The following is a 25,809-nucleotide window of genomic DNA, read 5'->3' as shown; positions in this document are numbered from 1 at the left end:
TTAAGCAAGTGCTCGCTCTACCACTGCACTACCCTCAACCACAGATTCAGCTTTGTTTTCTGTATTTTTGCTTTTTGTTTTTTTGCTTTTCTTAGGTGGTAGGTTTTGGGTTAAACACCACTTCAATTTCATTGCGTTATTAGGTTATGTAGTGCTTTTTGTATCTTCTTGGTTCAGTTTTTGCAATTCATATGTATCTAGAAACAATACATTTTTAGACTGCACTTTATTTTTTCTGACTTATCTTCAGCTTCCCTGGTTCCTCTGTGATTTCTCCTTTTCCTGTGAGCTTATTCTTAATTGCTGGAGATTTTCTTCCTTCTTTTCTTTTTACTTAGTTGTTATTTTCCAGATTGTTTTAATTACTTTCTCATCACTAAGACAAAATATTGGATACCTGCAAGTTACAGAAGAAGAGATTCACTTTGGCTCCCAGTTTACAGAGGTTTCACCATGGTCAGCAGGGCGGTGTGGCAGAGGAGAAACTGCTCGTGGCACAGCAGGCGGAAAGCAGCCCCAAACTCAGTATTTTAAATGCCCACATTTCATGATTGTTCTTTCGCAGACATTTAGGAAGTGAAAGAGAGTTTTTGTGATGGAGTAGTTTGGGTGTCTCCCTGTCGTGCTACAATGTTGCTCGCACAATAGGTTTCAGCTGCTCCTGTGCCTGTCCCACTGTAGGTACCTGCTGGGCAATTGAGCTCCTCCCCTACTCTGGAATCCTCCGTAGCCTTGAGCTCCACACATGCCTTCGTGGGTCTTCTACTTGTGGCTTTTACACTGAGGCTGCTTTCACACACTAGAGGTCCTCAGGTTTCTTTGGGCAATGACAGTGTACTCGAGAGTAGCTGAGGTGTTTTGGATTGCCCCAGTCAGCCCTGGCATTACTGAAATCCAACTTCTTGCATACTGGGGTACAGAGGGACAGCCCAACTATATTCTGCCGTTCTGCATCTTCCTCAGTTCTTAAAAGTTATTGTCAGATTTAGGGGTCTGGGGATTTAGCTCAGCGGCATAAGCACCTGCCTTGCAAGCAGGCAGTCATGAGTTCGATCCCCAGTACAAAGGAAAAAGGAAAAAGACAAAAAAACAAAGTTATCGTCAGATTTATCTTGTGCATTTCAGAGAACCCACTCCAGGGGACTTCATTTTCAAGTACAATAGCAAGATTCAAACTCCCAGACATTTTTATTTTTTTGATCCCAGAGATTGAAACCAAGCCTTGTGAGCAAAATATGTGCTATGTACTGCTGAGCTACACTGACAGCCCCAAACCACCCTTAATGGTTTTTTTTCCCCTTCTCATGGCACAGGGGATTGAACACAGGGCCTCACACTAAGCTACATACTTAGCTCTTTTTTTTTTTTTTTTTTTTTTTTTTTGAGACAAGATCTTGCTAACTGCCCTAGCTGAGCTCAGGGTATGGATGTATACCACCACACCCAGCTCTTTTTTTTTTTTTTTTTTTTTTTTCTTTTGTACATTCTTACTAGGTTTGAACCAGACTGCCCTCAAGTTGTGATCATCCTGCCTCAGTTTGCAAGTAACAAGGATTATAGAGCTATGTGTTGATGTAGCTCTAGGAAGTGTGTGTGTGTGTGTGTGTGTGTGGCCTTGGATATGTCAGGCACGTATTCTCCCACAGAGCTGCATTCCCAGCTAGAAGTTCATTGTTCTTTTGGGTGACAGTTTGGGAGTGAGGTGCATCTATGTGAATATTTTCTATACACTTTCCTCCCCAGGCATCTCACCTCAGATGGAGGTCACCTGTGTGCCCGCTCCTACAAGCACAATGTCCTCCATAGGTAACACAAACGGTGAAGAGGTGGGACCATCTGTCTACTTGGAAAGGCTGAAAATCCTCCGGCAGAGATGCGGGCTGGACAACACAAAGGTACTGCTCCTGCCTCGGGCTCTGGGAGGGCAGGGACATGGCCCCAGCACAGGCTGGCCAGGGCAGTGACTCAGCCGCAACCTGTCCTCCTGGTCTGAGATGGCATCCCCCTCTCTCTGCAGCAAGATGACCGGCCTCCACTGACCTCTTTGCTTTCCAAGCCCACGGTGCCCCCAGTGGCCTCCTCCACAGACATGCTGCACAGCAAGCTGTTCCAGCTGCGAGAGTCCCGAGAGCAGCACCAGCACCCCGAGCTGGACTCCAATCAGACCCACTCAGCGGGCACCGTGACCTCCTCTTCCACCACCACTAACATCGACGACTTGAAAAAAAGACTGGAGAGAATAAAGAGCAGTCGCAAATGAAGCTGCCATCCCAGCCCCTGCAGCTTTAGTTTACTAAACTAGAAGCCCTGCTCGTGTGACGTGGCCGCGCAGGCCGAGTGTGCACAAAGTGGCTGTAGGTGTCGGCCAGCAGAGGAAGTGGTGTGGCAGTCCCAGGTCCCCACACGCACACAGCCATCTGTGGATTAGTTAGTGTACAGACTTGTAAACAGCTGCCCCTCAGCGCACACCAGTCTTCATGGCCTTTTTCTGTTCTTTTCTTTTCCACCACTCATTTGTAAAATTATCCTACTCTTTCTTAGCTTTGAACTATTAGAACTCTTTAATAGTTTTTCTTGAGTTTGTGATCTCTTCTCCCTGTAGCCCTGAAGGGTCACTGAATTCTGTATGAATGCATGGCATGAGGCAACTAATTTAAGAGTCTTTTATAAATAAAGTTTGCATTAACTACACCTGTCTCCCAAGATGCTCCATAGCCCGGAGTGCTGGGCTACTCTTTCAGTCACCTGACTTGACACCAGGACATAGCCAATTGAAGAAAGGTTCATTGCTGTCTGGGGATCCCTGTCTTTTTCTGGCTCAGAGACACAGGGCATCTGTGACTCGCTTGGAATGGAAGGGGCTTACCTCATGCTTCCCACATGAGCCCTGAGGAAAACAGACAAATCTCATCATGCTCCCAACATGAGCTTTTGGTCCCATCTTCAGCAGCCAGGGCTGCCAGGAACTTGCAGGTAATCACCTGCCTTGCAGCTCAAGTGCCCGGCAAAGCACGCCCATCATCGGCCAGCCTTCGGGTTCCCACAGCACAGCTGCAGGTGGGCTTCTTCCTGGATGGAGCTGGAGAACATGTTCTTTTCCTGCCTGGAGGCCTGCATCGCTTTGCACCTAGACTAAGAGCTGCTTTGCACTTGGTCTGCATTAGGACCAGAATGTGGACTAAGGATTTACCTCTGGAGCCAGGACTGCAGGCTAAGAGCTTCTGAAGTTGGGAGACACAGGACGAGAATAGAGACAGAGTGTGGACCCTTGGTGTTCTCCTGTTGTTCCAGCTGTCCAGTTGTCCCAGGAGATAAGCCTGCCTTTCTCTTTCCTAGTGGCATAGTGTTCATGGCAGGGAAGGTGGCAAGAGGACATGAGCTCAGCCATGAACTGAGTTAGCACAGCTATGCTGAAAACCCCGAGCGATGTGGGAGGGAAGCTATATGCGCAGCCCCAAGCGCTTCCCAAGCAGCTTTGGGTATCATGACCACTTCTGGTTCCCTTCCCCAATCCAACTAAGGCCCTGGGCAGCCAAGATCCCACAAGCAACTCCACTCCACACTGTACCCTCTCATCCACTCAACCACAGCCAAGGGTCAAGGACAGAGCACAGCGTTCCAGCCTCTGTTCCCTTCTGTACTGAACACAAAGAAGAAAGAATGTGCCCCACACACAGAAGCTGAAGGGCCTAAGCCTAGGACAGTCATTGCATGAAGTCCACGCCTGCAGACCCAGGCCAGGCCCATCCCTGTGAACTCCCAGCTCCAGTGCCGCAGGTCCTGAGTGCTCCATGGCACTGTACTCTCGGACTGCCAGGCCGGCCATGGCTCATCACCTTGCTGCATCCCACAGGGTGGCCTCTCCAACATAACCCTGAGGAGTGTGCTACGCATCAGGTTTTAAATCATGTCACATTGCCAGATGTGCTGCACGCCTGTAATCCCAGTACTTAGGCTCAGGCTGTGAGGTCAAGGCCAGCCTAAGCTGTATAGACTCTATCTCAAAACAAAAAATCCTGTTACTTTATGTTCTTTTGGCTTTTTATGGTACTGGTGATTGACAAAGACTTTTTTTATTTTTTGTATCTGGAATTGAACTCATGACCTCATGCTTGCCAGGCAGGTGCTTATGCCACTGAGCTAAATCCCTGACCTGAAGACCGTTGCACTGAGCCCTGTTATTTTTTTGAGACAGGGTCTTGCTAAGTCATTAAATTGCCCAGGCTGGGCTTAAACTTGGGATCTTCGTGCTTCAGCCTCCCAGAGTACTGATATTGCAGGTGCACATCTCCATGTCTAACATTTTAATTTGTCCAGACCCATTAACATACCCTTAGGGCCTGCTTCCTAGAAAAATTGCTGCAGTGTGAAAATCGCTGTCTGGGGGCTGGGGATTTAGCTCAGCGGCATAAGCACCTGCCTTACAAGCAGGCGGTCATGAGTTCGATCCCTGGTACCGATAAAAATGAAAAAGACCAAAAAAAAAAAAAAAAAATAGAAAATCGCTGTCTGAATTCCAGAACATAACACCCCTGCTATGCCGCTTGTGGGAACTAGAAGGGGCCAAAGCAGCAGAGGAGCGGGAAGCACGCCAGTGCAGTTTCCAGGCAGGAGCTCACACTTCGCATCATGTTGTCATTTCTCACTCATGCTGGCGTGGTGGCTCAAGCCTCTAATTCCAGCATTCAGGAGGCCGAGGCAGGACTGCGGTGAGTTCTAGCCCAGTGTGTACTACAAAGACCCTGTCTCAAAAACCAGAAACTAAAAGTAAACAAAATGCAAATGTGGGGTGAGCTGCTGACCATGGTTACCCCTAGCTTGGAGCTGGAATCTGAACCGTAGAGGCTGCTGAGCACTGTCTCTCAAGACTCATGAAGGCGTCAAGTACTGAGCAGCATGGGCTGGCTTGGGCCATTGCAGAGCAATCGCTGGGGACCACAAAGCATGACCACTCACCCCCACTGTGCCCTCCTTCTGCCTGAAACAGCCCCACTCCTGTTTCAGTCCCACCCTGAGTTCTTAGCTCTGTGACTCTGGACAAGCTTTCTCTAAGCCTCAATTTACCCACCTGCTGGTGAGCACAGGCCCCATCTGCGCACAGCTGGACCCTCATGTGCAGCTGCCCTCCCCTTCCCAGCCGGGCATGTGTGGCCCTGCGGTCTTGTCCCCTCTCCCGTCCTCGGCCCACCTCACCACCCTGGCACTGCACCCGGAAGAGATGGAGCCCAGCTCACAGCCACTTTTATTGGAACCACAAAAGTACTCTGGGTGGACTGGCACCCGAATGCAATCGGGCAGGAAGGAGCCATCCTACTCAGCCCGCTCGATGACCTTCTGGATCCACTTCTTCAGGCGGAACACATGTGTGTAGAAGCCGTACTTCCCGTCCCGGTCACAGCCCTCGCCCCAGGAGACGATGCCCATTTGGTACCACCGGTTATTGAAGGAGCTCTGAGGAGGAAAGATGGGTTCCAAGAGTGTGTCCAAGGTGGCACCCAGGCCCACCAGCCTCCAGCCTAGAGGAAGTACCTTCATGACAAACGGGCCACCACTGTCGCCTTCGCAAGCATCCCCTCGCTTCCCTTCCTGAGGCTTGAAACCTTGAGGGAGAAAGTGGGCTCAGAAACCCATCCCCGCCAAAAGCCACAGCCTGGCCCAAGAGCACGCACGTGCCAGTCCTCCAGCCAGTGTCCCCAACCGGTCAGTGAGAGCAGCTTCATCCCCACCCCACCCAACCCTGCACCTTCCCGCTAAGCAGCACCCCACCCTTTGTATTCGCTAAACCAGGGACTCACTAAGCTGCCACAGGACCCAGGCTGGGCACCAACCCTCCCTCCCTCAGCCTCCCAGGGTGCTGGGTTTACAAGTGTGTGCCACCGTGCCTGGCTGAGAATGACTTAGAAAACAATTTAAAAGAGAAATAGAATCAAAATGCGATGCATTTCTTACTTATTTCAAGCATGTATTAAAAAGGAAAGGAAGGTCAGATTTATAGGTAGCAAGGATAATGGCAGTTTCCTTTACAGAAAACTCCCTGCATGTCCTCTAGTCTAGAACAACATAAACAGTTATAATAAGCTGGGTATGGTACATGCATGCCTATAATCCCAGTGCTCAGGAGGCTGAAGCAGAAGAATCACTGTGAGTTTATGACCAGCCTGGGCTACGTAGTCAGTTAGAAGGCCAGCCTGAACTAAGTGAAACCTTATAAAGTTAAAAAAAAAAAAAAAAAAGAAACCAACTACAATAAAACCCACCCACAAAAGCCATGCTGTCACCCTAACTAGAATAGAGGAATACCCAAACATCAAGTTGCTAAGTGTACTTAACTGTGCATCTCATACTAAAACTTTTTTTTTTTAATCGGTACCGGGGATTGAACTCACGACTGCACACTTGCAAGGCAGACACTTATGCTGCTGAGCTAAATCCCCAGCCCCTAGAACTTAATGTCATGGTGAGAATGGAAAAATGTCTGCTTCATACACGCACAATGGAATCAAATTCGGAATGCTGCAAAAAACACTAAATTACAAATACATAGATAAAAATTAAATAGACTTATGAAGAGATTCACGAAAAAATAAATAGACTCAAAGATACTATAGGAAACAAGACCTCAGCTAGTAAAATTCTCTTCTAACGCCCAACCACAACACAGAAGAAAGCCATAACTGAATTAAATATCCTCAAGCAAACTTGTACATGTGTAAAAAAAATCTTGAATCAGAAATCCAAAAATGAAAAGCAAATGGGGTCTGGGCACAGTGGCCCATGCCTGTCAACTCAGCGACCTGAGAGGCTGAGGCAGTGGGTGGCCACCTGTAAGCCATCCTGGGAAATTTAGACTCTGTTTAGAAAGAAAGAAAAGACAAGAAAAAGAAAGAAAAAAAGAAAAAGGAAGGAAAGAAAGAAAGAAAGAAGAAAAGAAAGAAAAAAAAAATATATATATATATCTCACAAATGAAGGCTTGATATCACTAATATGTGAAGAAGTCTTAAAAAATTAGCAGGAAAGTCAGGTTTGCTGGCAATGCCTGTAATCCCAGAACTCGGAAGGCTGAGACAGGAGGATCGCCATGAGTTGAAGGCCAGCCTGGGCTACCTAGTGAGACTGTGTCTCAAAAAACAAACAGAAAAAAAAGTTATCAGTCTTTAAGCATAGGAAAAGATACCTATGCTTATTTTCAGTTAGGAAAAAAGCAAATTAAAACTGTTGTGATGCCATTTCAGCTGGAAGAGAATTATGAAGCAAGCCCTAGGGAATGGGGGATTAGCTCAGCGGCATTCGCACCTACCTGGCAAGTACAAGATCATGAGTTCAATCCCAGGTACAAAAAAAAAAAAAAACAGGCAAGAAGCAAGCTCTTCTATGGCCAGGGCTGTGGGGCACAGGCATGCACCTGCCCTGTACACAGATGTGCACATGGTACAACCATGGGGAGAAATTTGGAAGCAGTCAACAAAACTACGTGTTTACCTCCAGACTTGGCAACACCACCTCAGATGCCTCTGGTGACACAAAACTAATGCTGGAGGGGATTCCTTCTGGCACTGTTTGGAATCACACAGTACCATTGTCAATCCAAGGGCCCGCAGAAGGGAGGCTGAATAGTCTTAAGTGTGTCCGAGGCCAGTGGTGTGTGTGTGAGGGCCTGCCTCAAGGTGGAAGGCCTCGGGATTTATTCCTGGCACCAGAAAGAAAAAGAAAGAAACCCGATACAGTAACGTCTGCATCTGGAGGATGGTGGCCGCCAGAATATTTCAGTGATACTGAAAAGGCAGCAAAGTACCAAACAGCATTTGCACCGTCTCCCTGCATGTAAAAATGGGAAATAAAATATACAGTGTGTGCTCATTTGTGCAAAAAGAAACAGGAAGAATAAACCGCAAAGCCGGGGATGGTGGTGTATGCCTGTAATCCCGGCACTCCAGAGGTTGAGGCGGGAAGATCTCTGAGGATTCAAGGTCAGCCTCAGCTACATAGTCAGTTCAAAGCCAGCCTGCCCTACACGCTGAGACCTTGTCTAAAAAGAAATAAAAATAAAAATAGAATGATCCGTTTCGGGGAAAGGATGGAAATGCTGCCAGGAAAGAAGACTGTCTCTGTCTGGGAAGCATCTGTCCCAACAGGTCTGGCTTGTACCATGTTTCACACGCTCCAGAAATTAAAATAGATGGGCTACAATTGGAAACTAGTAAGCCTGGTGACTTTAAATTGCACAAGCAGAGGGAAATAATTAACCCAAGTAACTTTTTTTTTAATTTTTTTTTTTTTTTTTTTTTTTGGTACCGGGGATCGAACTCACGACCGCCTGCTTGCAAGGCAGGTGCTTATGCCGCTGAGCTAAATCCCCAGCCTCCCCCCCCAAATAACTTTTGAACACACTATCTCGTCTCATCTGTGTACTCTCAGAGGAATAACTACTAAGAGGCATTGACCTCAGCTGGGTATGGAACCTATAATCCCAGCACTCCAGAGGCTGAGGCAGGAGGCTGCTGCAAGTTCAAAGCCATCCTGGGCTCCATAGTATGTTCCCGGCCAACCTGATTTACATACTGAGACCCTGTCTCAAAAAAACCAAATGAAACAAAAAAGGAAATGTTGAGCTCTAGTTAGGGTTCTCACAGTGCTATAGAGGATTCCGAAACTGTTCTTGTGTCAACCAAGTAAATCTATTCTGGAGACAGGGAGGCGAGTTTCTAACTGAGAACAGAGTCACAAATATAGGAAGAAGCCAAAATTAACCTTATGGGGTCAGAGTGACATCAGAGTTTCAGTATGAATTGGTAGTTTTTAACAAGATTAAAAAAAAAAAAAAAAAAAAAAAAAACAGATACAGGCCAGGTGTGGTGGCGCATGTCTGTAATCCCAGCACTCAGGAGGCTGAGGCAGGAGGATCATTACCAGTTCAAGGCCAGCCTGGGCTACAATAGTGAGTTCAAGGCCAGTCTGAACTGCATAATGAGACCCTGTCTCAAAAATAAATAAATAAATAGATAGCAAGCTCTTCCTTACAATAAAAATAATACCTGCATAAAGAATGACAGAAAGGGCCTGCCTGACAAGCATAAGGTCATGAGTTCGATCCCCAGGACCATCTGGTGAAAAGGCTCTGTTCAGCAGTAACATGCAACTCCCTACAATTTCACTCTAATCACAAAGGGCACAAGAGAGCCTAAGAAACCAGGAGGATAGGCCAGCCTCCCCGGACCCAAATCTGACCAGGAGGAAACCTCAAGACCACAGGCCTGGGGAGGCCCAGTGTGCACTGCCCCAGCTGTCCTTGTTGAGTGTCAAAGTCAGGAAGGTCAAGGAAGACAAACACTTACCACTTAGTACGAGAAGATGCATGACCCTGGATTGCGTCTCAGATGAGAACAACATTGTTTTTAGTAGCATAACTGACCAAAATTTTGAATAAGTTCTAACACATTAGACAATACTGTTGTACTGTTGTTGATTCTGTGGTTTTAATACTGGTGCTGTGTTTATGCAAGAGAATATCTTTGGAGCAAGGTGTGGTGGTACACATCTGTAATCCCAGCACTCGGGAGGCTGAGACTGGAGGATCCCCATGATTTCAAGGCCAGCCTGGACTACATAGTGAGACCCTATCTCAGAAAAACCAAGAAAAATAAAAATAAATGTCTTTTTTGTGTGCAAGTGCATGTGCCTGTCACACACCTATAAAAGGTGAAATCTGGAGGATAGGAGTATATAGAAATTTTTGTATTATTTATGCAACTTTTTGTGAGTCTGAACTTACAATCAAAATTTTAAAACCTTTTAAAAGCTCAGGCTGGGAGTGGAGCTCAGTGGCAGATCACTTAAACTAGCATGTGCAAGGCCCTGGGTTCAAGTATCCAGCCCCACAAAAAAAGAGAAGACCTTCTCCCTCCCTTCCTGCAGGACTCTGCTCGCTCCTCCCCTGCCCACAGCAGGCTCTGTGGCTCCCACGTGTGTGGTGACACCCCCCATCTCCTAGGGAGGAAGTTATCTGGGGACACAGGCAGCAGCTGCCTCAGTCCCTCTTGTATACCCTGGAACGCTGCCTAGGTCATAGTAGGCACTCAAATATTTGCTGAATAGGTGAATGTTTTGCTTTTTTCCTCAAGTACTGGCGTGAAACCAGAGTGTGTTAAACTATATCCCCAGCCCTTTTCAATGTTTTACTTTGAGATAGGTTCTCACAAGCTTGCCCAGCCTGGCTTCCAATCCTCCTGCCTCAGCTTCCTGAGGAGCTGGGATTACAGGAGTGCACCACCTCACTGGTCCACATTCGCCAGAGCTGGTGGCTGTGAGCCAGCGCGCCATGTGGACCAACCTAATCCTCCTGGCACCTCTCATCTCAGCTGTGCAATTTGTCTGCAGCTGTCCAGCTTTCAGTGCCACCCTGGGATCCCCTCGGGCACGCCATGCCCCTTCCCCATGCTCCCAGCGTGTGCTGCAGACTTGCCGGCACAGAACATGTTGTCGGTGATATGGATCCGAGTGGATGACTTGCAGGTGGACCGGTCCACGATGGGCAGGTTCACCACCTGCAGCACGCTGGGCTGCAGGTTGCCCGTACTGCTCTTCCACACCTCGCGCAGGTTGCCCCAGCCCGTCACCCGGCCTTTGTGGCCAACCTGGAGCAGTCTGCAGGGAAGGATGGGGTAAGTGACTATGACCAAGCCTCAGGTACCCGGCTGGTGCCTGGGAGCACAGCGGCGCACACCTGAGCACTGTCTGCTTGTCGGGCAGGCACACGGGGTGGATGTAGTCGCTGAAGGACACGGGTCGCTTGAGCTTGAGTAGCGCAATGTCCCGGTCCAGGTTCTCGCGCCAGTTGTAGCGGGGGTGGATGTGTATCTTCTCCAGCAGGGAGATCTTCTCCATGTTCCGCTCATACCTGTGGCCCGCGCAGACCAGAGCTGTGGGCAGGAAGGGGCCAGGACACAGGGCCACCAGGGAGCCCCCAGGGAAGGGCCAGGGCTAGCTCCTGCCACAGCTGCTGGGCAGCTTCTTCCCAGTCCTGAAGCCACACTGGGCTTTGGAGCCAGGAAGACAGGGACAAGGACAGGGACAGAGGATGCTCATCCTGGATGCAGTCACTATTTTTGGTTGTTGCTGTTGCTGTTTTTGAGGTAGGATGTCACTACATAGTTCAGGCTCCCCTTGAACTCGCTATGTGGCCCAAGCTAGCCTTGAACTCTCGATGATCCTCCTGCCTCAGCCTCCTGAGTACTGGGATTACGGGCCCAGCCTGAAGTCGCTCAGTGAAGCAACTCCCTCCTAAGCCTTGGCCTGGTGTCTGGAGTGAGGCTGAGGACAGACAAGGATTTTACTCCATCCCCAGCCCCAAGCTGGGTCAGGACACGGCCAAGTGGACTTTTCCCTGGCTACATCGCATCATGGGGAAGGCAGACGCCCCATGGGCTGCAGCCACCACGGCCCCCGCTCATACCTGCTGCGGGAGTGCTTGCCGATGCGCACCAGGAGGTCATTCACAGTGTAGTTCTTGTCCCAGGGCGGGTACAGGATACAGTGAGCGGCTGTGAGTACCCAGCGGTCACTGATGAGGCTGGCGCCACACAGCAGCTCCTGGGGCGTCTTCCGGAAGAGCATCACCTGCCTGGGAGGGCAGCAGCAGGTGGCTGTGAACCAGCTGGACAGCTAGGTGTGGTGAGGCCCACCTGGAATCCCAGCACTCGGGAGGCTGAGGCAAGAAGTTGCCTCCGCTCTGCCTGTGACTGAGTGATATAGCAAGACCAGTCTAAGGAGCAGCTGGCCAGGGCCTGGAGCTCAGTGTGACCACCCAGCCTCCTCCCACATGGGGTGCACACGGCCCCGAACAGCTCTGAGGCCAGAGACATTGGACTCCTCGCCTCCTGGGCATTGCGTGAGCCGTGTGTCCCAGGTGAGTCTCCGAGCCTGGGGACCCGAGATCACAGCTGTCCCCCAGAGTCACCTGCGGAGCCCAAGCAGGGCCCGTGAGCGAAGGGGGACCTGCAGGGGCCCAGCACACACCAGGGCGCACTGCCGATCTCCGCGTCCCAGCCCTCCACGATGCGCCCGTCGATGTAGGAGTCCAGCAGCTTCAATTCTGTATTGTCCTTCACCTCCTTCTTCTCGAACAGCGGGCGAAGCCCACAGTCTGCAGAGCCAGCCGGGTGAGGGGCCGCCTGCCACCCGCCCCGCCCCGCCCTGCCTCGCCCAGCCTCGCCCCAGCCTCCCTGAGCCTCACCAGCCTCCCCCAAGCCGAAGGTCTGCTCATCGAAGAAGGTCTGGAAGGCTTCTGTCGTGGTGCGGCCGCTGATGGTCTCCTCAGCCAGCCTCCTCGCTGCCTCCTCCTGTAACGCTTCCTCTGTGGAGACCCAGGAACTACTTTGGGCTGGCCCAGGCACTGCTGGCCAGCACCCCAGGCCCTCAGACTCTCTGCTGTCCTTGGTGGACGCTGGATGCTGAAGTTAAGAGGGCACACAAGGCTAGGTAGGTGGCACACATCTGTAATCTCAGCACTCAGGAGACTGAGGCAGAAAAATCACCACGAGTTCAAGCCCAGCTAGGCAAATTATAGACATACTGAGACCTTGTCTCAAAATAAAGTCAAATGGGGATGAAGCTCAGTGTGACAGTTCTAGATTCATTCTCCAGTTCAGAAAAAAAGAGTTGCACACAAGCCTGGGTGATTAGGTAATCACTCTCCCACTGGCCTCAGCTTACTCATCTTTGAAGTGGGCACAGGGCCAACCCCCATTGTTTCTGTAGAGCTGGAATGAATGCAAACATTGCCACACAATGAGCTGTGGCAAAGAGGCAGTGGCGCTGTCCCTTGCGTCTCTGCCTGCAGCCCTGCCACTTACCGCAGTAGTTGAGGTCACAGTACTGGAAGTCTTCGTTCTGGCCAGCCACAAAGCACCAGGCGCCTTCCTCATCCTTATTTGGGTTACGGCAGAAGTTCTCCTCCAGTTTCACCTCGGGGCTAAAGCCCTTGCCCTTGCTCAAGGACCTGGCCTGCTCACTGGCCCAGGGTAAGCAAGGGGCCCCCTGTGATGTCACCGCCAGGCGCCCCTGGTAGTGCTGGCCTCGCTCAGGCACACAGTCCTCTTGTGAAGGCGACACCTCCTGCTTGGTGCGCCTGGCACGGGGTATCATCTCCACGGTGAGGCGCCCCTCACCTAGGGCAGGACCAGGGCCCAGTGAGCGGGGCAGCCAGGGAGCCCCTGGAGGATGCCACGTCTCTGCTGCTTTCTGCTGTTCAGCCTCGGGCAGCAGCACACCCTCTCTGAGCTTTGGTTACCTGAGTCTATACTCATTTCAAGCCTGACACGGTAGCCTGACACCAGGTGCATGAAAAGTCCAAAATGATAACCAGGCCTGGGCCCCCAGCTGACTACACGGCATCCCTAACAGCCATTTCTGCATCCAAGCCCTTATTTATTTTGTGACAGGTTCCACAGCTCTAAACTGCTGCATTGCCCAGCTGGGCTCAACCCTCAATCTTGTGAACCTCCTGTCTCAGCCTCCCAGTGATGGGATGAGAGTGGGGCACTCCCATGCCTGGCTCTGGTAGTTGGCTTTGGTTTTTTGCTGGCTTTTTTTTTTTTCTCCAATTTTTGCTTTGTTTTAAGAATTCAGAGGCATATGTGAAGGAGTACAGACAGCATTATAATTCCAGAATTCAGGAGGCTGAGTCAGGAGGATTGCAAGTTAGAGGTCAGTCTAGATAATTTAGTAAGACTGTGTCTCAGAAACAAAAACAGCTGGAGGTGTAGCTCACAGTTACTGGGGCCCTTGTATTGAACCCACATTCAATTTCATGCTGGGAAGGAAAAAAAAGACTGTGTGTTTAACAGAACGCAGGAGGAAAGATTGCTGTGTGGACAGCAAGCCCATTTTGACAAGCTACCCTCCTGCCTCGGCCTCCCCAGCTGCTAGGATTCCAGTCTCCCTGGCTATCAGGCCCATTCCTTGTCAACCCCTACCCCACCTCGGGAGGTGACCCCAGGCCTTGGCACGGCCCCATGGCCCACTCACCGCACACGGGCACGCTGCACTCCTCCCTGCGCACGGTGGGGTCGGTGGTGTAGCACCAGGGCCCCGAGGCACTGCCATCCGGGTTGCGGCAGAAGTTCTCGAGCAGGCCGGCGCCGGGGTGGCTGCTTTGGTTCACTCTGGAAAGCGACAGCGCTCAGCAGGTGGCTGGGCCCAGGACACCCTCAGTGCCCACACCAGCCCAGACTCACTCAGGCCTATGTGGGTAGCGGCTGCTCCAGAGCTGGCACTCTATGCCTGACCGGGTGACATTCACCTCCCCGCGGTAGTTCATGCCCAGGTCCTTGGCACACTGACCTGCAGAGACCCTGACTCTGAGGCTGTGTCTCCTCTGCCCAGTGCAGCTCTCTGGTCACCTTCCTTAGCCATTCCACAGCCGTCACCAGAAAGCCAGCACTGGGTGCTGGGTGCCATGCTGGGTACTACAGCCACCTTGGGGACCATGACGGGCACCACCAGTCAGGGCCACACCCTCACAGGGCTTTGCTCTATGGCTTCCTGGGGGCAGCAGAGGGAAAGGGTGGCCCTGGGTCCCATCCCTTTCTCTCAGTGCTGCTTCCCCTGGGGGTGCCCTCTGGTTTGCTCAAAGTGCACCCTACAAGGTCAGGAGCCCCATCCCAGGATGCGCCCTGGACTGCATAAGGGCCAACGCTCCCTCCTGCCCCCTTGGCATCCAGGAATCACAGCAGTGAGTGTGTGGGTTCCATGCTCCTGTGTGACTCTGAGCTGTGTAAGGCAGGGTCTGAGTCCAGGTCTCTGAAGTCCTGCCCCTTGGCCCGGGGCCTGGCACAGGGGACACAGGACACAGGACACAGGACACAGAATGCCTGCTGGCCCCGCCTCTCCTCCCCAGGTCCCTTCCAGCCTGCCTGAGTCCGTGTGTCTGTCCAGTCTATCTGTTCGCTCCTCACCTTCCAGACATTCCATGAGGGTCTCCCGGGGCTTCCGCACTGACTGGCATGCTGGGAGAGAGAGCCAAGGGGCAGGAGGGGAGGGCCGGGCACATCAGAAGGAGGCAGAGGGACACGTGGAGGGATGGAGGGAGGTGGGATGGGGCTGGACAAGCCCAGGGCTCCCTTGGCTGCCCACTCCCTGCCAGGCGCCCCCTGCCCCTCTGGTGCTCACCTGTGTACTTGGCCCAGAAGGCATCCTGGAAAAGAAGGACTGGGATGAGCCTGGCAGGATGGTGCTTTCGGTGTATGATTTTTTGAGGCAGGGTCTCGCCGTGAAGTTCAGGTTGGCCTTCACCTCACCACGGAGCCCATCATGGTCTCGAACTCCCAGCGATTCTCCTGCCTCAGCCTTCCCTCAAGTGCTAGGATGACAGGCGCGCGCCATGACAGTGTTTTGCCTGCTTTTGGGGTGACCCTCACCCCCTCACTGGGGTGGCTCTGGGGTTATGGATGAGCCTCCTACTTTTGCTCCCCAAGAAAAGGTGATAGAGGAGCAGAGCCCAATACTAGGTGGCCCCTGTGGAGTGGGCAGGCAGAAGAAGCCATGCCCGGGGCTCCAGGCCTCACCGGGGCCCCACCCTGGGGTGGCACTGACGTGGCACAGATCCGCCAGCACCAGGTGCCCTGAGGCCCAGCGCGGGTGGACACCTCAGCCCAGACCCAGTGTCACGGTGCCTCGGCAGGTCTGGCACAGCGTGCAACATGGGCTACACAAGTGAGGCACAGGGAGCCCCGAGAGAGGCTGAGGGGCCCCCATCTTGCTGGCCCAGGGACCTGGGGCTCAGAGCAGAAGTTACAGAGAAGGAAACAGGTGCGGTGGAGCATGCCTGTCATTCCATACCCTGAGAGGCTGAGGCAGGAGAACCCCAAGTCCCACCCAGCCCCGGTCGGTCGCAGGGAGACTTGGGGGACGCTCACGGTGGCGCTGGCCGACTCCAGGGCCTCGAAGGCCTCCTCGTAGCTGCACTGCTCCTCCACGCACTCGCGCTCCAAGTTGCCCTTGCGCAGCTCCTCCAGGAAGCCACTGTTGGCCCGGCGCACCCGCTGTAGCAGTGACAGTGCCCGCTGCGGGGCCAGGAACACTGTGCAGGAGGCCAGGACATGGTCACCTACCTCAGAAGCTGCGCTGGGTGGCCGCCATGGGACACAGAGGGTGCAGAGCCCCCTTCCCAGGAGCCGGACAGGGAAGCCCCCTCGCCCTGCTCTGCCCCACCGAGCGACGCTTACCATCCTGGCCGAGCACGTCCTGGCTGAGCACGAGGCCCAGCAGGGCCAGAGCCAGGCAGCCAGGCAGCCGCAGGCCTACGACGTGCACCATCGCATGAGTGTGTCCTGCCAGACTCCTGGGGCTGTTCTGATCCTGCTGAGTTAATGTTGAACCAACATGAAGAAATCAGCGGACAGGGACAGGTCGGCGGGTCAGGGCCATGGTGACGAATGGTCCACCCTCACCATCTGGAGGACAGGTCCTCCTGGGGCCAGGAATGGACAGTCTCAGGGAGGAAGCTGCAGAGAAGAGGTCAGGGCTCCTCACTCCCTGCTGTGTGGGTCTATGGGATTTCTCGGGCTCCGTCCAACCCTCAAAACACCGGTGGTTGCTTTCTTGTGGGTGGGCCTCAATCTCGCAATCTGTGTAATGGGAATATGGCTTTGTTAAGACTAAGGGGGATTAGGAATATAAAGCCCCAGAAATATGTTACATTTTTTTTTTTTGTCTTTTTCCTGTTTTTTATTGGTACTAGGGATCGAACTCACGACTGCCTGCTTGCAAGGCAGGCACTTACGCCACTGAGCTAAATCCCCAGCCCCTGAAATATGTTACATGTTTAATAGTCAACAGATCTTGCTGAGTGTGGTGGCCTGTAATCCCAGCGCTCAGGAGGCTGAGGCAGGAGGATTTTGAATTTGAGGCCAGTCTGGGCTACAGAGGAAATTCAGGGTCAGCCTGAACTGCATAATGAGACTCTGTCTCAAAAAGAAGAAGAGGAGGAGGAGGAGAAAAGCAATGCAAAATAAAGCAAAGTAAAGCTGCCCCTGTGCAATAAGAAGTCGGGACACAAGGACACAGAGATCCCTTCTCTGCTGATGGGGGCTGGTCCCTTTCTCCTCCTGGTTGGTCCACGTTTGTGCATGAGGTCACCTGTAGGAGGAGTCATGTGCAGGGCCTCTGTGTCTTCAGCTGTTCTCACCCATCTCCTGCTCTACTTCTGCCTCTGGTGACAGGTGACAGTGTGACAGGGTCATTTTGTCCCAGACCAGCCTTGCAGCTTCTGCCGCTACATAAACCCTGGTCCAGCTGCGCCTGCCCCTCCCCCATTTCCTATTTGCAAGGTAAATATTAGCCCTGGACATGGGCAGGACAGAGGGACAAAGAGCAGGAGCCTAGGCCACCACAGGCTCCTGCCTGACCTGCCTGTCTGCAGTGCGGCTATGGACAGTGGGACTGGGGGACCAGGCCTCCCATGTGTCAGTTTAATTCCCAAGTGGCCCACTTCCTACATGGTTTTATGAATATGCATAACATGTAAATATGAAAATGCACATGTATATTTTAAAGTTGACGTTTCACTGGCGTAATGCTCTTTTTTTTTTGGTATTAGGAATCAAACTGAGGATCTTGTGCTTGGCAGGCAAGTGCTGTGCCACTGAGCTATGTACCTGGCCCCCCGCCTTTTTTGTGACAGGGTGTCTGTAGTTTAGGTTGCCTTGAACTCACTATGTTGCCCAGGTGGGCCTTGAACTCACAGCGATCCTGATCCTCTTGTCTCAGCCTCCCAAGTGCTAGGATCTCAGGTGTGTACCACCACGCCGTCACAATTCTAATTATGTAACTCCAAATTCCACATGCACACCTGTGTGACCTACTCCTAAGATATACCAGTTTCAAACACTAGCAGCAGGGATCAGTCTTTTTTTTAATTTTTTTTTTTTTGGTCTTTTTCCTTTTCCTTTTTACCGATACCAGGGATTGAATTCACGACTGCCTGCTTGCAATCAGGCGCTTATGCCACTGAGCTAAATCCCCAGCCCCCGGGATCAGTCTTTTTTGTGTTTTTTACACAGTGTCTCACCATGGGGCCCAGGGTGGCTTCAGACTTGCATCGATCTTCCTGCCTCAGCCACCCGAGCGCTAGGGTGACAAGCGTGCACCACCACCCCTGGTCCAAGGCATTAATTATTCCTGCCTACATTCAGGCTTCACAGAAATAGACTGGTTGTATCTGTCTGTCTGTCCTCACTCAGTGTCTGTGGACCATTCACACTGTGTCAGAGGCCTGTCCTTTTTGACACTTGGTGATAGCAGCACACGGCATTCCTCTACCTGCATGTCAGTGAAGTTCCAGTTTCAGACTTGTTTAACAAGGGCCGCTGTGAACGTGTGTTGGTGTGAAGGGCTGGATGCTCCAGGAGGTCTTTTGGCACAAGTAATGACAAGCTAGCCTCTCAAGGGGCCAGACCAATTTACATACCCGGCAGCATGCTTGGGGTGCCAGGGCTTGAGTCCTCGGCAACACTCTGTATTCTTCCCCCCGAGCTACATCACCAACCCCTTTTATTTTTTGAGATGAGGTCTCCTTAAATTACCCAGATTGGCCTCCAACCTGCAATCTCCCTGCTTCAGCCTCCCAAATAGTCAGAATTACAGACATGCACAGATATTTTGCATATTTTTAATTTTTATTTTGAGAGCGTCTGATTGTATAGTGTAGGCTGGCCTTCAACTTACTTAAGTAGCCCAAGTTTACCTCGAACTCACAGAGATCCTCCTGCTACAGCCTTCTCGAGTGCTGGAATTACAGACGTGTGCCTTCATTTCTTAGCCTTTGGCTAAGATCAAGTGTGCAGGCATGTGCCGTACCTGGCTGCATATTTTTTTAAAAATCTCAAGGATTGAAATTTATGTATTTAGTTTCTGTGTGCGTGTGTGTGTGTGTGTGTGTATGTGTGTGTGCTGAGGCTTGGAACCAGGGCCTCCCACCTGCTTGACAAGCATTCTACCACTGAGCTAAATCCCCATCCCCTCGTCTCTAAGTTTTTTGAGACATAGTCTCACTATGTAGTTCAGGCTGGCCTTGAACTTGAAGTGATGTTCCTGCGTCAGCCTCCTCCGTGCTTGACAGGCTTGCGCCACCAGGTCCAGCCAGCTTGGACTCTATGTTCAGCTTGGACAACTGAACATGAACCTGTCTCAAAATAAAAAATATTCAGTGTGTAGCTCACCATAGCCTGAGGTGCTGGCTTCCTCCTATCCCTGCTCAGTGTCACCAGGACAGTCTTGCGAGTGGGTGGGGATATGGTGAACATCAGGCTATGGTCTGGGTGTGGGGACAGCATGCCCACTTCTGGGACAGTTCCATGTTAGGTAAGGAATTTGTCCCCAGCATACTCAGTGGAGACTGGACCCAGGTGTGGTGACATGTTTCAGAATTTGGGAGGCTGAGGCAGGAGGATCTCTATCTAAGTTCAAGGCCAGCCTGGGCTACAGTCGTGACTTCGAGTCCAGCCTGAACCACATAGCAAGACCCTGTCTCAGGAAACCAAACAAAGGCCTGGTGGGATGCTGTGCAGAGAAAGAGTGCGGGCAGGGTCCAAGAAACCAGCTGACAGAACTCATCTCGGCAGCAGGATTCCAGGCTGCAAGTGATGTGGCCTCCTCCCCAAAGAGCCTTCCACAGGCAACTTCAGACTCAGGCTCTGCCCAGAAACTATTCAGATTGGCCGGCCAGCTGGCTTCATGCCAGACGCAGACCAGATGTGGGCTGCTCATGACTCATGACCGAATTCTGGGAACTCAGAAGTGCCTCCCACTGAGTCCCTGCCGCACCCTTCACTGATCCTGTGGCACCGGCCTGCGTGTCTCACCCTCTCCCAACCTGTTTTCATCTCTAAGTCAAGGAACATGGCACCTACTTTGTAGAGCAGCAGAAAGCTGGAATAAGTGCTCCTCCTAGCAGTGGGGAGGCTGAGGCAGGCAGAGAGCAAGTTAGAGCCCAGCCTGACACGGAGACCCCGGCTCAAAACACAGATCACATGGCTGCCTCCAGTATTGTCTCCGTGCTCCCTCGGAGCACTCCATGGGGCTCCAATTCCTCTTCTCCTTTGAAGTGACTTTCAAATTCCAGCCCTCCTAACAGCGAGTATCACAGTCCACTTACTGCGGATGCTGACCCCTCCTCCCGTACCCATGTTCTACTGCCTACCATGACCCCTCTTCCAGGGTCAGAAGTGAGCCAACTCACCTCGGCCAAAGACCAGAATCCTGCCTCTTTGGGGTCCCAGAGAGCGAGCGCACCCGAAGTCCTCACGCCAGCCTCCCTGGTTCCCTCTGTACTCAACTACTGCCCTCCACCCCTTTGTCTCACTTGAGCACCCAGGGCTTTGTTCCATCGCCACTGCCCAACAGCTGGAAACCAGCTGCTCCCCAGATGTGTACTCTGGCACTCTGCAGCTGCTTAGGTGCAAAGTGACAGATGTGAGGAGTAGCACGGGGGAGGGGGCATCACTGGCTGGATCTGAACCCAAACAGCCCAGTTTCGGGCAGGACACTTCAGGCCCAGGTGCCTGTCACTGAGCATGAAGCAAGGTGATCCCATAGCTGTGTCTCTAGTTCACAGGGCCACATAGCGCACCCACTGCTCAGTGCCGCCTGGAGCCAGGCACATGGACAGCACAGATCTGGCTCTGGTCACCTCCCCAGGACAAGTGACTTCACAGCTCTCAGGTCATGTGAAAACCTGCCCGAGTCACCTGAAGCCTGAACTCCAGTGTCTTCTTCCAAATGAGCTCCTGACTGTCCCTCAATGGGCCTTTCCATTTCCTTTTCCTGTGGTACAGGGAGGCTGAAGCCAGGGCCTCCGCACTGAGTGACAGCCTCAGGACTTTTCTGTAGTTTTGAGGCAGGGTATTACTGAATCACACAAGTCTGGGCTGGAACTTGAGATCCTCCTGCCTCAGTCTCCAAGCGCTAAGATTACAGTACCACACCTGAATCCTCAGGGATCTTGACAGGCACTAGGCACTCAGGCAGGAGAGCAGTGCTGCCCACTGCTTGCAGGCTCCCTGGGTAGGGTCACTTTGGCCATGGTACCCACAAGAAGTGGCAAGTCCCACCCTCTGAGGAGTCAGTAAAAACCTCCACTGAGAAAGGTTCTGCCCGGCAGCCAGGCCTCATTTGGTAGTTCATAAACAAGGGCCACCTGAGATCTGTTTGTCACAGGAGACACCAAGTGACCCAGAGAGACCCAGACACACAAAGGCGGGACAGTCTTTGTCTTTTTTGAGATAAGGTCTCGATATGCAGTTCACGCTGGCCTTGAGCTCACTTTGTAGCCCAAGCTGGTCTCAAACTTGCAATGATCCTCCTGCCTCAGCCTTCCGAGTGCTGAGATTACAGACATGAGCCACCACACCCGAAAGCCGGGACAGTCTTTATGGGAAACACCAGGGTCAGGTGCTCATCCCTGCCGCTACCACCTCTGCTCAGGCACCAAAGCTCACAGCCCGGTGGATCAGCTCCAGGCTGGGGCTGGCCTCTGGCTCCTTGGGTGCTGCAAAGGACCTCTCCTGGCCCTTGGGACCAGCAGTCTCCAAGACACCGTCAGCCAGGGACCTGTCCCTCAGGCCACCCGAGGCTGGCAGCCCCAGGTCAGGCTGCAGCAGCAGTGTGGCAGGTGTGGAGGGCGCCCCGGGCTCTGCAGCAGGTGTGGAGGATGCCCCGGGCCAGCGGCTGAGCTGGTGGCGCTGGGGGCTCTGCAGGAGTCTGTAGCCCATGCCACATGTTGGGCAGCGGTAGGGCTTGTCCTCAAGGTTTAACCTTGAGGTGGTGCTAGAGTTTGGTGACCAGCGTGTAGGCATGGCCACACTGGGGGCATGGGAAGGACCGCTCACCCGAGTGCAGACACTCAGCGTGTGCGGGTCTCACAGCGCCTTCCCACACATGGGGCACAGGTGGGCCTTGCTGGTGTGTGTGAGGAGGTGGAGCCAGAGCTCCAGCCACTGAGCGAAGGCCTGGGCACAGTATGGGCAGCAGTGTAGGCGTTCCCCAGTGTGCAGCTGTGGGTGCCCTCACAAGTTGCCCTGCTGGCGGAAGGCCCAGCCACAGTGTGGGCACAGGGAGGGCTTCTCTCTGGTATGCAGCCGAATGTGGTTCCATAGGGAGCTCTGGGTGGCCAGAAGCTGCCCACACACGGGGCATGGGCACGGGGCCAGGGCGGGCACCTGATGGGTCTAGAGATGCAGCTGCAGGGAGGGCTGATGGACGAAGGCCTTGCACACTGGTTGCACACAAAGGGCTGGGTGCCTAAGTGCACTGCCTGGTACGCCCGGTGTTTGCGCCAGGTGCCGTAGGCCTTGCTACACTGCGGGCAAGGGAAGGGCCACACACCATGGTGGGCCAGCAACTGGGCTTGGAAGCTCTCCGAGCTGTTGCTCTTGCCATACTCGGTGCACAGGAAGGACTTGTGGCCCATGTGCACAAATGTGTGCTTCCTTGGGTGACACGCCTGCAGGAAGGCTTTGCCACACTCTCTGCACTGGTACTGGTGCCCCTGCCGTGGGGAGCTTGCTGGTGAGCATGGGGGGCTCTGTACGAGGCCGGGGGGCGGGGTTCAGGGTGCTGGGGCCCAGTCTCCAAGGCCTTTGTGTGGGATGGGCACGGATCACTGGGAACAGGAAATTTCCCAGCTAGGCAGGCGGGCTGCTGGGAGCCCTCTGACAAGGTGGCTTCCTGGCTCAGTGGGTTCTGCTGGGAGTTGAGTGGCTCTGAGGCTGTGGGGGTGGCTGTGCCCAGGGCAGGCCCTCCTTATACTTGCAGCCACCTGGAAGCAGTAGTCCAGGAGGTCGGCTCTCCTGGGAAGCTTGGTTCTGGAGGACCAGCATACGCTCTGCCTGCACGATGGGGACAACAGATGGCCAGGATCTGTGAGACAAGAAGCAGAGGCTGGGGGTAAGTCAAGTGTGACAGCAGCTGGCCTTCCTCAGACTGCAAGCTGTGTCTCTCCCAGCCAGCCCCTGCTCCTCCATGGGAGCAGTGACACTGGTCTCTTCTTGGCAAGAGGTGCACACTCTGTCTCTTTCTGTCCACTCTCAAAGCTCTGTACAAGCCCTACCAAGGATGGGTCCCCAGTGGCTCTGGATGCCACGCACAGGATGCCATTCAAGGCCTTACCTCCCCACTCAAGCTCTCACCTAATAAAGGAGCCCTGCCCCAACAGTAGAGAGGAAACAGAAGAAATTGGAAACTCTGTACACAGCTCACTTTCTTGTTACCCCAGTAGACTCATAGGAAGACAACAGTTACAAATCCTTTTCTTATTCCTTTGAAGGAAAAGACTCATCACACCCCAGTGTCTGTCTCCATTAAATGACAGTTTACAGTCTAAGATACTTTATATCAACTGCCTGAAAATTCTAGCGTTTACAGTGCCACCAATCCTACCAGGGTTTTTTGTTTGATTTGTTTTATTTTGTTTGAGGCAAGGTCTTGTTATTTGGTTCAGGAAGCTGGGCTTGAACTCATTTTGTAGCCCAAGCTGATCTCAAATTCAGAGCTCCTCCTGCCTCAGCCTTCTGAGTGCTGAGATTACAGGCATGTGTCATCACATGGGCCAACCTCAACTATGATGTCACAGTCCTGATTCAATCCTGATCAAGGCCTGTTTTCCCATCCCACAGTAACAGGTCCACTTTAAGCCACATTTTTAGTTATTTTGCATTGCTGGGAAAGGATCTGGAGCCTCGTACATGCTAGGCAACAATCCTGGTCCCAACCATGGTTTGAAAGGCACCTAAGATTCTAGAATTTTCTTGCAGTGTGGCACCATAAACTCTGCTTTGTCGCAGCACAAGTTGGCTGGGCGGTCCCCAGGGCAGCAGGTATTCTTTTGGCACATACCCATGGAACCCTCCGCTGCAGCCTTCTCGGGTGAGGCTACTTTTTGCTATATGGCTAACTCCACTTCTGCCACGGCCACCGCAGGCGTCTCCTCCTCTAGCCGAGGCTGTGAGGGGCTGGGGCTTTCTGGGGGAGCTGGAGACCACAGCAGCAGCTCCAAGCCTGGCAGCATGACCCTGTGCACCTGCAGGTGGAGCCACTCTTTGTGATCAGTGAACCAGGGCCACATTTCCCTCACTCTCTAGCCTTCCTTGCTGCACCAAGCTGCAAAGCAAAGCTTGGCTTCAAAAAGTGCACGAGAAGCCCGGCCCCTGGGAAGCCAAACTCCTAAAGGACATGCATGGGAAAAGATCCCTGCCTGGAGAATTACAGCAACTTCAGGTCCCATGCAGTTCTCTCCCAGCCAGTCACTAAGGACATTCTCAAGTACACCTTGTCCTGGAACTTACCTGGTCCAGGCTAACCTTTGCTCGAGCGCCAAGTGGAAGGTTCTAAAATAAATCAATAAATAGTAGGCATGGTGGCTCATGCCTGTAATCCCAGCACTCGGGAGGCTGAGACCAGCCTGGGCTACAAAGTGAGCTCAAGGCTAGCCTGAAATGCATAGTGAGACCCCGTCTCAAAAAAAAAGACAAAATAAATAAATACATTAATTCAATGTGCTTGAGGTGGGCAATAAAGGGAAGAAAGAGAAAAAAAAACTGGCTGAAATTTTGCCTAAGACAGATTTTATTTTATTTTACACAGGGTCTTGTGTAGTTCAGGCTGGTCTTGAACTTACTACTGTAGCCAGGCTGGCTTTCAACTTACCAGGTGATCCTCCTGCGTCGGCTTCCATAGAGCTGGGATTGTAAGGGTGTACCACTGGTTTCTGGCATAAATCTAAAATGAAACTCCTTTCAGGGATATAGCTCAGTGGCACAGCACCTGCCTGGCAAACGTAGGGTTTGATTCCTGGTACCAAAAATAAAACGAAACTCCTGAAAGTTTAGCACATCCAACTGCAAGACCCCATCTCAAAAACAAAACAACACAACAAATATAACCAGACATGTCCAAACCTCCCCGTCAAGTTTTAGTCACAGAAGGGAGATGCCCGACCCCTCAGTATTTCCTCCAGTCGTGGTTTCACTCCCTCCCCTTTCTGTGCAGAGGCAGAGTTCTCTTGCAGTGGCCGCCAGTGCAGTTCGGGCTGCAGGGGCTCCCCAACACACCAGACCCCCAAGCACTATATGTCCTTTCGAGCGAGGGACCCAGGGCCAGGCCCTGGGGGAGGCTGCTTAGTGCGAGGACGGCTCGGTTCGGCACTGGCGAGGAGTCTCTGGAACCCCGAGCGCAGCCTTCTCCCAAAACGCTCCATCCTGGGTTCGAATGCCGGCGTGGCTCAGTAGCTGCGGGGAGATCGGAAACAGTGAGGGGCGGGGAAAGGTGCAGGAGGCCCCGAGGGCTCTGCCAGGCCTCGGGAGGCTGCGGGATGCCCGGCTGGAAGGCTGTTTAGTTTAGCTTCTGGCGACTTGGAGGGCACCGGAGGTGGATCCTAGGCTCGACAGGGCAAGAGGCTGGGAGTAGAGAATAGACCAAGGGGCGCAGGGAGCATCTAGGCCAGGGCTAGGGTTCGCCTACATTGCAGGCCCCTCAGGAAACTAGGGTTTTCCTGCCAAAAGCGCCACCTCCATGCCGGGTCCGGAAAAAAACAAACAAACCAAATCAAAACAAAACCTTACCGGAAGTGAGCGTCTTCATCTCAGCTCCTCCCGGAAACTATCGTTGGTTTCCAAATTTCCTCTCTGAAAACAGTCCTAAAAGTTAAACTCCATCGGTATTCAGGACCAGGAGTTTAGGAGTGTTTGTGAGGCCACACTGTGTTAAGAAACAATAGTAATCTAGGAGTTCAAAGCCGTGCAGAGATTCGAGTATCTCAG

General features: G+C 52.6%; 3 protein-coding genes across 9 annotated transcripts in view; 1 reads left to right on the top strand and 2 right to left on the bottom strand.

The window, feature by feature from the left end:
* Ckap5 (cytoskeleton associated protein 5) overlaps positions 1–2,691 on the top strand; it is a 100,060-nt gene extending 97,369 nt beyond the window's left edge. For 5 of the 7 annotated variants that reach the window (XM_003465208.5, XM_063227860.1, XM_063227862.1 and 2 more), the window contains 2 exons: positions 1,744–1,895; positions 2,018–2,691. In XM_003465208.5, the coding sequence (XP_003465256.3) occupies positions 1,744–1,895; positions 2,018–2,260 (395 nt within the window). In that variant the 3' untranslated portion in view covers positions 2,261–2,691. The remainder of the gene's footprint in view (positions 1–1,743; positions 1,896–2,017) is intronic. The other 2 variants (XM_013147468.3, XM_063227865.1) reach the window with 1 other exon arrangement.
* Positions 2,692–5,224: 2,533 nt separating this feature from the next.
* On the bottom strand, positions 5,225–20,312 carry F2 (coagulation factor II, thrombin). The gene is made up of 15 exons (XM_003465144.5): positions 20,235–20,312; positions 16,222–16,354; positions 15,913–16,076; positions 15,167–15,191; positions 14,953–15,003; positions 14,233–14,338; positions 14,024–14,160; positions 12,850–13,164; positions 12,231–12,350; positions 12,014–12,140; positions 11,451–11,618; positions 10,722–10,895; positions 10,461–10,642; positions 5,530–5,600; positions 5,225–5,451 (listed from the first exon to the last, which is right to left on the bottom strand). Exons 2-15 carry the CDS (start codon positions 16,310–16,312, stop codon positions 5,311–5,313), a joined length of 1,872 nt encoding a protein of 623 aa, XP_003465192.2. The 5' UTR covers positions 16,313–16,354; positions 20,235–20,312; the 3' UTR covers positions 5,225–5,310.
* LOC100725717 (uncharacterized) lies at positions 18,654–25,605 on the bottom strand. Its single transcript, XM_063227869.1, has 4 exons — positions 24,698–25,605; positions 23,888–24,071; positions 22,812–22,912; positions 18,654–19,178 (listed from the first exon to the last, which is right to left on the bottom strand). The coding sequence occupies exons 1-4, from the start codon at positions 24,723–24,725 to the stop codon at positions 19,093–19,095; spliced, it is 399 nt and encodes a 132-aa protein (XP_063083939.1). The 5' UTR covers positions 24,726–25,605; the 3' UTR covers positions 18,654–19,092.
* Between the last annotated feature and the right edge of the window lie 204 nt (positions 25,606–25,809).

Source organism: Cavia porcellus, unplaced genomic scaffold (genome assembly GCF_034190915.1).
Source record: "Cavia porcellus strain 051 isolate PalLab524CR breed Dunkin Hartley unplaced genomic scaffold, mCavPor4.1 scaffold_17, whole genome shotgun sequence".
NCBI classification, from domain to species: domain Eukaryota; kingdom Metazoa; phylum Chordata; class Mammalia; order Rodentia; family Caviidae; genus Cavia; species Cavia porcellus.
The sequence above is the reverse complement of the archived record's forward strand: the minus strand, read 5'-3'. Positions and strand labels throughout refer to the sequence as shown.